General features: G+C 37.4%; 1 protein-coding gene across 1 annotated transcript in view; it reads left to right on the top strand.

Annotated features, from left to right (window-relative positions):
* Positions 1–5,065, top strand: part of ylpm1 (YLP motif containing 1) — a 29,486-nt gene extending 24,421 nt beyond the window's left edge. Inside the window, exons 18-21 of the mRNA XM_028604951.1 lie at positions 2,626–2,677; positions 3,191–3,312; positions 4,010–4,195; positions 4,770–5,065. Coding sequence (XP_028460752.1) covers positions 2,626–2,677; positions 3,191–3,312; positions 4,010–4,156 — 321 coding nt within the window. The 3' untranslated portion in view covers positions 4,157–4,195; positions 4,770–5,065. The remainder of the gene's footprint in view (positions 1–2,625; positions 2,678–3,190; positions 3,313–4,009; positions 4,196–4,769) is intronic.
* Positions 5,066–12,878: the final 7,813 nt, after the last annotated feature.

The following is a 12,878-nucleotide window of genomic DNA, read 5'->3' on the forward strand; positions in this document are numbered from 1 at the left end:
CTCATAGAGAAGGACACTACTTTATTTATGCCACTATATGCTGGTTTTAAGCTAATTTACATCAAAATAAAAATATAATACTAAAATACATGCATGTATGTTACCTACTGAAATGTGGTTAATCATAAATCAGATGATTGTGTATTGTATAAACACAATTTTTAAAATGTCTTTTTGTGGTGCTGCATCATCTTAATCTGCTGTAGCACCACAATTCCATTGTTAATATACACCATTAACAATTTTAATTCCTCACACCCGGCATCACCGTTGGATGTGGTCAGATATTGTTTGTTGCACCTGAGACCACATCCAACAGTGATGTTACTTCCAGTGTGAGGACTGAGCATTCAGCAGCTGCTAATTGACCCTGTCTTCTATGACATTCTAGATATATTTATTTATACATAATCTGAACAGACCTTTGAGTCTGTTGTCTTGTAAAGCAACAGGTTGCCTCCTTTCTTCAGCTTATTAACAAGCGTCGGTTTGTACGTTAAACTCTGGAATCCAGAGTGCCTGAACTTGGATTAAACTAGAGCAGATGCTGCTGGAAAATTTCCAGCAGCATCATTCATGTTTTATTTTTCTTTGTCGTCCCATGTGTGGATACTCATAACAAATGAAAAAAGACTGGTATATTCAGCATAATTTTGCACACTTTGAACATTGTTACAAAAAACCCATTACAATATGTGCCTTAAATATACCGAATATAAACATTGACTTATTTTAAAGCTCCTACAATCCCAACATCCACCCACACAGGTGTCTTCACTTACTGTGCCTGATTAGACTTCTTGTCGGTGACTGAGTGGGCGTGTACAGACTGCACTTGATTGACACATCTCTGTGACTTGCGAACGTCTCAGATAAGCTCTGCCCATCTTAAACCTGAGCAGAGGTCTAATCAGAAAAATTGATTGAACACACTTGTGTTAAAGATTATCTTGAGCAACGGGGTCATGATTTCCAAAAAGAGACATTGCTGTTGAGTTTTTCAAATGCATTTATTGGCGCTTTGAGCACCACAAGCCGAGTGCCATCTAGTTCCATTATGTGGGAGAAAAGGCAGACAATGGCTGTTATCTCCAACAATGGACAACTCGCACCAGAACTAAAAGGGAAAATAGGTATTTTTAATTTTGGGATCAATATAATAAAATATCACAATATATTTTTTGACAGATCTGAAATACATCCTAAAATATAAAGAAAATCAAATAATGAAATCAAGCACAATAACAAATGTCTGAAATTAAAATAATTAAATGCATAAATATATTTTAGAATGCATATCTTATGTGGAATTAAACGATTTACCTAATGCTATAGTCTAGTTTGTGAGGCAGGGCTAGATTAATGTTGTTATAGTAAGAAATTAAAAGATGTGAGAAAGATCCACGTCTTCACAACAAAGCCTTAAAAACAAAAAAGGAGTTAAGAGGAAAAACAAAAGGACTGTAGGGACAAAAAGTCAAAGAAAACAGAAAAATAAATAAATTGACCTAATTGTGTTGTTATTGGACCTATGAAACCAGCAAAACATTAAATCATAACATTTTGACAGAGATGGGCCACAGATGCAACTAAATCAGCTTTACTCATTTTATTTCATCACGTGTTGCAAGGCTCTTTTGTCTGTCATAGAAGCTTGTCATAGATAAAATAATTTACCTGCCTTTAAATTAACATTGTGTCAGCTGGAGAAAAAAAAGGTGCCATCTCTGTTAGTGATGCACCGTACTAAACACTCACCTGCTAGTCATGATTTTGACTTGCAGCCATCCGAGATAACTTCCTCCAAGATTAACAAACTATCCTGCAAGGTTATTTTGAATATATTGTAAGTTTTCTACAAAAGACATCATTTGGTGGTGTTGACATCATACCTCTCAACATGTTACATCCAGCTCCAATTGGGTGGTCTTAAGAGTCAAAAGAATGCATTAGTGTGTCCTTACCTAGGACTGTTGCTAGCCAGCTAAATAACATCCGTGTAATTTGACAGCTGAGGATGAGTTAGGGAAAACTGATGTCAGAAAAGCACACAGTGTGCTTTTTGGCCCAAAACATTTTCATGTTAAGTTAACACAAATAGTTGTCTAAAAGCTTGAGCAGCAGCACGGCAGACACTGCAGGGTTATTGTTCTCTGTAATTTAAAATGTTGATCACATTGTCATTAGCCCACACAGACAAACTACGTGATTGGAGACTGAATTGCTCGTTTTGCTTTTTTACCTTCTAAGAGCACATAGATATTTGCTTGATGATCTTTTTTTTTTTTAAGGAAAGCACTTTGGCACAGACGGTGTGTTCTCCAAAGCAGAGCACAGCTGTTGTCGATTCTTACTTTTCTTTTGCATGGAGCAAAACAAGAACAAAGGCTAAGCCTGAACACATTAGTTTATCTGAACTTGCAAGATCAAAATATTTGCATGCCACTGTTACATTATATGTCCTAACAATATAAGTCCTCACGCAGTCTCATCCGTCAGTTGTCTTTGTTTAATAAACCAGTCTGCTCTCTTTTCAGCCACCCCCTGCTCGCTCTCTCTCTCTCCCTCTCTCTCTCCCTGTGTCACACACGTTTAACCATTGCAGTGTTTCTTTATATAATGTAGGGCTACATTCCAAAAAGCAAATGGGAGATGGACACATCTGAGGCAAAGCTTGGTAGGTATTCCTTTTTGTTAGTCTTTATCTTATGACTGACTACTATCTTTGACCTCTGTAAGGCTGACAACATTGCCTTGATTCATTTTATGATGTCGTATGTCTGTGTTAATTGTGCACAAAGCATGACAGAAGCTATTCATGTTGTGATTGAGAGATGCTTTAAATTGAACATGCTTAAATAAATCTGAAGAAAACATTCTAAATATTTAGGTGAATGTATTGAGTGCAAAATGTGCCTCCTTTGCCATATAGTTATTTTTCAACTCTATATCCATGTAAACAAAAATCACAAGCCAGGCAAACGTGGGTGAAAAGTAAATAAGAAACCCTACTCTAGTAGTGTTGATGTGATTGCACTTCTTTATTGTATGTGACTGTGAAGCAGGACCTTGCTAAAACTGATCATGCTGATAGACTAGCTGTCTTTTTATGGACACATTAATCTTAGGATGATGAGGTTAAAGATGTCATGGGAGAACTGACCAGAACAGTGATCTTCCATTTATACAGACAAGTTGGACGGTTTGGGGAGCGGTGGGAAGAGGAAGCGTGAAGACATGGCAGACCTGGAGGACTACCTTCAGCTGCCAGACGACTATGCCACGCGCATGTCGGAACCGGGAAAGAAGAGGGTAAATTGCCAGGCTGTGCCACAGAGCTGCTGCTTTGGTCATCTTAAAGTGCTGATATTATGCTTTTGGGCTTTTTCCCTTTCCTGTATTGTGTTATATCTTTTTGTGCACGTTATAGGTTTACAAAGTGAAAAAGCCCAAAGTCCACCCCAAAGGGACTTACCATTGCCATCAGAAAACACTGTTCACAAACTGCTCCAAACAGCTCTGTTGTAGTCCAGCCTTTATTTCCGTGACGAACGTGCGTCACTTTGTAACACACATTATAATGCTCTCCTAGCTGCTAGCGTGGCACTCCCTCATACTCTGCTTCTGACTGGCTAGTAGTCCTTACCTAGCTACAGCGCATGTGTGACTCCCAACAAAGATGGAATAGAAGTGAGATGTTTCACTCTGTAGCTAAAACAGAGAGCTCAACACACAGGGTGAGAAGAGGAGCTGCAGCAATGTGCAGTACAACAAAAATATGGTGTTTTTTGAAAATGAAACCATGTAAACCTATTCTGATATAACCTCTAAATACAATTATGAACCTGAAAATGAGCATAATATGAGTGCTTTAAAATGTATTTGTTTGCCAATGAGACGACATATTGAATGTCAAAAATATTGAATGTGAAAGTAATGTAACTGATTAAATAAATGCTCTTTTATCCACTGTCATATCATAACACAACATTGTGGTTGTTTTGTCAAGGTTCGATGGGCTGATCTCGAAGAGCAGAAGGAAGCCGATCGAAAGCGCGCTATCGGCTTTGTGGTGGGTCAAACGGACTGGGAGAGAATAACTGATGAGAGCGGACAGCTGGCACAAAGAGCTCTCAACCGTACCAAGTATTTCTAAGAAGATAATCTTATCCCCCTTTTTTCCTGTCATTTAAAGGTATGTATCTCACTCTTTTGTATAATGTTGTTAGGATAGCTGTAGATGTTCGTGATGGATGTTAAATGTTAGAAGAGTAATCATATCAGCGTTTTGAAAATGCAAATGGTGATTAGCATCAGATTTATAATATTGAATTACTTGATGGGGGACATGTTTAAGGCCTTTTCTTATTACATGTACTCCATTGAAAATGTACTTTATGGATAAATACTTTCTTAAATGCAAACGAATGGAACTGTCTTTTTCAGCAAGCCATGTTTTTTCAAAAAGGCTTTTCATATTTTTTTACTTTCTGAAGCACCGTAAATGGGGAATAAAATGCTATGACTAATTCAAAATTAACCCCACTAAGTGTGATATATTTTTACTGATTAAAACTCCTGTAAGGACTTCTATAATGATACAAATACAGTTGTAACTTTATTTTGTATAAAGGTATTGTTATCAGAATTTCTGAATATACCCGTATTTACAAAACTTTAACTTAGTGGGAAAGAATTCTTAGTTATCACATATAAAAGTTTAACTTGGCAAACTTGTCAATGGTCTTTTTTTTTTTTTATTTCTGCAGGTTTCCAGAATGTGAAAACACTGAAGCTTACTTTTGGTGAAACAAGAGACTCCTCAAGGTGGCGACATCATCAATAGTTATTAAATTAGACGATAGTCTATTTTTTATTTTTAAACCGGCTCCCTGGTTATTCGCTGATCAAGTTGTAGTTTATAACTCTGTGCTTCTTCTGGTCATGTAATCAGTCATGTTTCTTGCTGTTTTATACTCTTCATGCTTTCTGTACTGTTTACCTGTAGAACTGTTTCTTGGTCCATGCATATTTGAAAAACACAATAAAACTTTGACAAAATGACCAACCTGGGGAGTCTTTCTTCATTAGGGCTTGATCATATATATATATATATATATATATATATATATATATATATATATATATATATATATATATATATATATATATATATACACACACACACACACACACACACACACACACACACACACGTAGATACCACATTTGCCGCTGCTGTTCATTGAGCATGGAGCAATACGTTGATGCGGCCGCCATATTGGTACCGAGTAGCTGTGCCTCCTAATGCGTGAATGTGTATCGAGGCAGGAGGTCTATCCAATATTAAAATCCTCATTTCTCGCTAAATTTTAACTGATTTCAAGCACTTTGGTTTGTTACATGTGCCAGACATGATTTATGATACAGGATACTTGGTTAAATAAAAAAATGTCTTGTGTAGATAGTAACAGTGCATGGCTTTAAGCATCAATGTAATTTAAACAGGTGAGTTATATAAAGTTCACCCCCCGTACAGTTGTTATGAAGGGTGACATTAGCTGTAGAGACCAGACTGGCCTTAAGTGGCCACTCAAGGAACAGCAGTTCAGTCCCGGAGCTGCTGCTTCAATAACACTCGACAAACCTCATTTTCAGCATCTTGCTGATCTATTACTAATTACTTAAAGCTCCCACCGCCCCCATCCCTCCTCCACGCAGTTTCTTGTAGCCAAAGAGGACACAGAGGGTTAAAAAGAACATGACTGACTCTTCAGCAGAGGTCATTATCTTCACTCGAGTTTCTGCGTGTGAAAGTCTCCGGACGACACCACGCTCATTATACTGAGAAGTGTTTTGTGGAGCCAATAGTCTTAATTAGCTTTGTATCAACTCGTTTGGCAGTGGCTCGAATGTAACGGATGCTCATTATTATAAAAAAAAAATGATGCACTAAAGCTTTAAATAAAAATACTTTACCTGACATAAGCTAGTGTTAGATTAATTTAGTGTCAGCACAGTAACTTAACTTTATGTTGGCTTAAAAGAAGGATTAACGTTATCTCTAGTGATATTAAATTCAACACGTTCGTAACAATAAAATACATTTTTCATCCTAGAAATGTTATTCCATGTTTTGGCATTTATTTCACATGAACATCCAAATGTGTCTTCTAAGATTCTTAATGGTCAGAACGGGTCTTACCCTGTCTCAAGATCGCGGTAGCAGAGACGCATTGCACAAGCTGGATGCGGTATCTACGTGTGTGTGTACGTACACACACACACACACACACACACACACACACACACACACACACTGTATAAACGGGCTTGATGAACAAGAGGCCTGGAGTGTTTCTGCATGCAAAGTAAGGCAGAATGTGCTAAAAAATTAATCAGTTGGGATAAACAATTATTTACATCTGTCTGGCTTCACTTGTTTAGCACCTGTGACATTTTTTAAGGCAGACTGTTATCGGGTTTATCACTGTGTATGGTTAAGTGAAGAGGATGAAAGTAAGAGTAAATGGTAACATGAACTTTTTGTGATGTGTGTTTTCATGTAAAATGTCCATTCATGTTTAGAGAATCCACATGAGGATTCCCTACACCTTGGCAAATTTCACTGTGAAACATGCAAATGTATTGCATAGTTTTACACCTCTGTGGGTTGCCTTCCAGTCCCTTAATGGTTTATTGCCATTTTCTCCTTGTTTTAGTTTTTAGTTTAAAATCTAAAAATAAGCAATTATACAAGAAGGTTCCAATTTCAAATCAGACTATTTCTTTGTGACAAGTATGTGCTTGTTGCAGCATTTTGTTGTGGTTTGAATTGTTTGTGTCAGAAGATGCAGTGTACGTGCAAGTCCATCGATGTAGCACTGCAAAGGACCACCTTACTCTGTATTTTTTTTTTAACCTGTTTAAGCTAAATAGTTAATTCGACATCATGGTAAACTACGGGGTAATGTCATGAATACTGGGAACATTGGGGTGCAGGTGGTTAAAGCCTGGTTTCTTCATTGAAAAGTCGATTACAGTGGCTTTTCATTACAATAGTATTTTAATTTTGGTCTCATTTAAATTCCTTTTTTTTTAACTTCACATTTTTTTAACACTTTACATACAAAGTCAAGATCAAATGTTAACTGTACCACATTCAGCTGATTGTTACTATATGTGATCACTAATGCGCATTATCAAAGCCCACAATTAACGTAACAATGTTAATTTAAGTGTTTTTTGTTTTTCTGTCTCACGGGTCAGTTAAACTTTGAAACAATATGACAACTGGCTGCAAATATATGTGGACAATCTACAAGTGAAAAAGGATGGATGTATACAAAATGTCTGCTCATACTGCTTTTTTCAAAAAAAAATTGATACAGTGGCACACTTAAAGCTGGGCTAGGCAGTTTTCTTTGTGTCATTGGGCATCGATCTAATCTATAATAACTTTATAGCATATTGTAATTCAAGTGGACTGAGGGAAAACGTCTTCCTCTTGGCTCTGTTTTCGGCCTTTAGAAAATCTAGCCCGTGACGGGAGACTTAGGCCAATCACAGGTTGGCTGTTCTGCAGATGCATGTGCATGTCTTGGATGGAGAACTATACACCGTATATATGAAAGTTGCTCACTGGTGCATGAAACCAAAAAAGTTTGACTTCCATGTATTAAATGCCCAAATCTTCCACATCTTTGGGGCCCATAGAGAAAGCGCACTTGCGTTTCCTTTAACCATGCCTCCCATCTGCTCAGTCTCGGCCTCATTCACTAGACGGAGGAAGGAAAAGGACTGTATTCGACTATTAGTTAATTTAGCAACTTTTAGAACATTAAGGGCCCTATTTTAACTATCTAAGTGCACGGCGTGAAGCACACGCAGGTGCATTTAGGGTGTGTCCAAATCCACTTTGCTAGTTTGACGGCGGAAAAAAGAGTCCGTGCGCCGGGCACATTAATTCATAGGAGTGTTTTGGGCATAACATGCAATAAACCAATCAGAGTGTCATCTCCCATTCCCTTTAAAAGCCAGGCATGTTTGTACCTTGGCGCATTGCTATTATGATGGCAGATTTGCACCGTAATATTATTTGTAATCTTTTGCATGTTTGTGTGTTGCTGCGCTTCCCTGTGTGTGTGTGTGTGTGTGTGTGTGTGTGTGTGTGTGTGTGTGTGTGTGTGTGTGTGTGTGTGTGTGTGTGTGTGTGTGTGTGTGTGTGTGTGTGTGTGTGTGTGTGTGTGTGTGTGTGTAAGTAACAAGCATAGGGTGGGCGCGCTGTGCACGAGCCTAGGCGCATTTTACAAATTTGCTGTTAAAATAATAACGAAATGCTGCGCTATTGACTTTAGACCAGGTTTTTGTTGGTCAATGGCGCGATCACTTCCCGCTGCCTCAAAATAGCAATACGCCAAGAATTCACCTGAACACACCTCCCTGTAAAACCAGCACGCCCATGGGCGCAGGAGCATTTGCTATTTAAACAACGTGGGCGCTGGATGGAAAATTGACAACTGTCGGTCTTAAAATAGCGAAGACACATGCGTCGGGCTTTGCAAGATAGGGCCCAATGATTTACATAAGGGCTAATTTAAAGATCGTACTGGGAAGTGATGAACCTCAAACCAATTGTCCTCTTATTTACAGAAGCTCACGGCTACGGTTAGAAGAAATCTAAACTATTAGCAACATTTTCTCTCCATCTCACCAATAGTTAAGTCTTCTGCTTACCGTAGCCACAGGCTCACGGCTGAGGCTAAACCTTGTGGCTAGGGTTAGCATGAGGCTAAACAGTTAGCAACATTTTCTCTCCATCTCTGTAACGCTACGCCGATATTGACACGTTTTAATTATAAAACTAACTTGTATGACAGTGTTTTTATCTCAAATGGCTTTACAGGCCCACAGGTTTGCAAACAAAACGGTAATTCTTACAGAATTAGCGCTTTATAAAGGCATCGGGATCACAATCATGATCGGGATGATTGAAATGACTGACTAGAACTCGTATAAAGCGCGTGTATGTGCACATGCTTGTCTGGTGGGAGGGGCTTAGCACAGAGGGGAGAGCTGCAGGAGGATGGCTGTATTTTCAAATTCTGGCGTGTGCTTTGGCTTTTCCAGAAAACTGCCTAGCCAAGCTTTAATATGTACTAGAGTTTGCGTGGTTGACCCTTGTCATTCATTGTTGACAGCAAGGTCATTAAGTAAATATCACACAGAAGTGTAGTTGCTGTTCAGTTTTCTAATGCCTATGTGCACACTGCATATTGGTATTTAAAGGAGCCAATTTCAGTCTCACGGAGTGTGATTATCATGGTTAATATCTAAGCAGGTGTATTCAGTGTTTAAGATACATTTTACATTTACAAACCTTGCACCTTTTGTGAACGAAGAGTACAGAATTTTCACCCATGAGAAATTTTCATCTGGATTATCAACACTGTTACAGAAGTAACTGAAGACAAAACAAGGATCATCAATTATGACCAAACACTCAGAACATCTGATGAAGACCATGGTTGATTAGCCCGCGGACAGCCAGCCGCCATGTGTCATTTAGAAAGTGGATGGATGGATTTTTATGGTAAGTATGGAAGAGAAACAGAAACACTGTTATTTTAAGAACAGAGTTTGTAAGGGGCGGGCGGGTTAGAGACATCATAGACGTATACACTAATTAAGTAATTTCCATTTTAAATATCCTGTACATACATACAGAATGAAAATAATGAGCTCTGCTGAATATTAAATATTTTTTACTCCTCTTGTGTGGACCTTATTTTGTGCAAAAAAGAATGCTTCTCAAAAAACAAAGTGTTTGGTGTTGCACCAATAAAACGGTTTCACAATCAATACAATACAAAATGTGTTGTTAGTATATAATATGGTTATTATAGCAAAATGCAAATGATGTCCAATTATCTCATAATGCAACCAAAACAGCCAGTAAAGCCTTTGATAATGTCAGACATCCATCTGCCATACTGTATGTGTGGAGACTGGACACGTCCAGTCATGTACGTCACTCACCTACAGCATGCTCTTCATTAAAAACAAAATAGTTTGCTAATTGAGGTACAAGTAAGTCCACATTGTGACCGTAACCACTGTGGCACATGATATCTTCTGGTTGGTTCTCATCCAGAGTGATGACTTTTGAACTCAGCTGGTACGTCACTGTCCAGTTTACAGATCACCTTGTAGATTGCTTTCTTCCACGATGGATCACGATCTTTGCCCATTGAAATGGCAATGTAAAATTCTCTCAATGTAATCTTGGCAACCTCCAAGAATCTGTCAGGGACCTGTGAATCCACAGGAGAAGATTAAAGACAATAAGACCTTTTACACACATAGGGTTTATATTTTACAGAATCAGACCTGGGAAATCAAGGTAAGTAACCAGTCAAAACATGGCAAATTACTGTTTAAAACAAACCTTCAGTTTTCTGTTTCTAAATACATATATAAATGTATGTTGTAAGTGTAATATTGAATTCGGACAATACAGGAGCTGGTAAGCAGTGTTACGTTGACGGGTTAAAAATTGCTCTCAAAATTCTGTCCACTGTCAAAGACCTTAAGTACATGAGGAGACAGTTGTTCAGTTGTAAGATTGTGTAATTCTCCACTTGCAAACATCAACCTTCCCAGAATAGTAATCACTGGTCTCACCACTTTAGAGGTCTTACACAGTTATCCTGCACACTTTCAGAAATGAAAATCTGAAGGTAAATGAAGTGACCTAAAAATTGACAAATGCAAATTCTGAAAATATCCCTGCTTATGAAATTGTGAAGATCCCGATACCAACATTTCTGCAATGAGCTAATATTTGCTTCCATATATTATATCCTATTCTAAGCTTAGGTAGCTTGATTTGATTGTTCACTATTTGGCATATGTCTGGATTTTTCAGTTTTTAAAAGCAGTTTAAAACTATTTAAGGGAACCAGTAATACATGAATATTAAAGCTACTTTTAAACTTAAGCCGTAAAGCCCCATGTGACCTTTGTCCTCATTACCATTTGTTCATAGGCCCATTTGGAACAAATATCACAATCAAACAAACAAATCTACTATGAAATCTTGTCTGCACATTTGTGCTCCCCAGAGGATGGACCCTTTCTATTTTACATATTGTGTGTGCGCAGGTTTGCACACAGACCATGTCAGAATCTAAAAGATAAATATCCTACAGTTTGCTGAGACATTGTCTCTCTCCTAAAGGCATGAGGTTAGAGAATTTAGCAAAACCACTTCTAGGAACTGCAGAAGTGTCACTATAATGTTCAGTATGCCAAAAGCTAATATTGGTGAGTTTAATGAACAGTGGTCCAGTAGTATTTATTGCATTGCATTACATGATACAACTTTTTTTAGTGCATCTAATTCTCAATGACGCTGAAATGATGGACTTTTCCAATACAGCTGTATTGACGACATAATGGTTTCCACGCAGCTAACGTCATTGATTGTGTTTCATGAGAAGAAACTCAAAATTTGTAATTTTTGTTATTTGTTATGCTCACAGAGTTGAAGGTCTCTGCCACTCATCAGGAAACAAATAACACACCTAGCAGCCAAATGGTGGACAGCTTTAACTTCAGCTCTAACTTTATGTTTTAGCCTGTTGTTTTTGGTATTGTTTATTGTAGTTTTTCCATGGAATCCTTGACACCTCACGCTGCGTGTAATCACATAATTGTAATCCATTTTTACTTGACTAAATTTTGAATCTCGTCCAAAATACTTTAACAAGGTGTCTGCAGGTCTCAAAAAAGTCTTCAAAAGCATAGAATTCAGATTCCTAATTTACAAAGTTTTAATTACTTCTACTTGCCTGCCGTAGGCAGTCATTTAACTTATAAAGGGTGTTTTTATCTGATTGCAGGCTGTCTGGGGATGTCACCTATAAACTAAAAGTTTAAAACAACTGAGTGTTGATTTTAGCAAAAACTTATATAAAAAAATGAATTCATCATTTTTAATTCATTAATCTATCCACCCCTTTTCTGCTGCTTATCCAGGTCCAATTTATTTAACGCAGAATGAATGAATTTTATCATCAGGAATTATACGCTGATGGGGAAAAAATGTACTAAAGAAATTATAAATAATTTATAATTCTAGGCCATATTGTCCCCACTGGTTTTCCATCATTCTTTAATATTTTCGCTGGTATGGTCGTATTGAATTGCTTTTTGTGATATTAAAAAGTTCTTAAATTGAACCAGGTGAACCCTGCAAAAACCCTGTGTAAAAACACTTTAATCAGTGTTAAGGTGAATCCTTACTAAATTTGCAGTGATGTTTTGTCTAATTAAAAAAAAAATGTTTAATGCACATTTAATTAGACTTTTGAAATCTAGTCATCACGGATTAAAATGTGCGTGTGTGTATACACACACACACACACACACACACATACATATATAAAGAATTACAGTTATATAATGACTCTGCAAGTTGCTATTTTCACAGCACATGTGCCAGTGAGTGAAAAAACTGCCTCATTAGAAGTCCATCTCTGTTTTTGTGCTGTAAATAATATTCTTAACACAAAAATGAACAATTTACCAAATTCCCGAAAATCTCCTCAATTAAAATTCATAAATATTCAAACTTTACACTGGGGGGGGGGAGCTGTGTTCATTATGATGGTTTGACTCATAAATTATGACATCAGCAAATCCTCATTTAAGATCGTATGAAGTGTTGAGTTTCCTTTACTTCTTCTTAAACTCATCTCCAGTCTCATTGTCCTTTGATACTTCTCACTGCTGTAATATTATGGTATAGTTGTACTAATTAGAATGAGTTTTAAAGCTCTATGACTACATGTTAAGTGGCAGTCTGTGTGGAGGAG

This window comes from Perca flavescens, chromosome 18, assembly GCF_004354835.1.
Source record: "Perca flavescens isolate YP-PL-M2 chromosome 18, PFLA_1.0, whole genome shotgun sequence".
Taxonomy (NCBI): domain Eukaryota; kingdom Metazoa; phylum Chordata; class Actinopteri; order Perciformes; family Percidae; genus Perca; species Perca flavescens.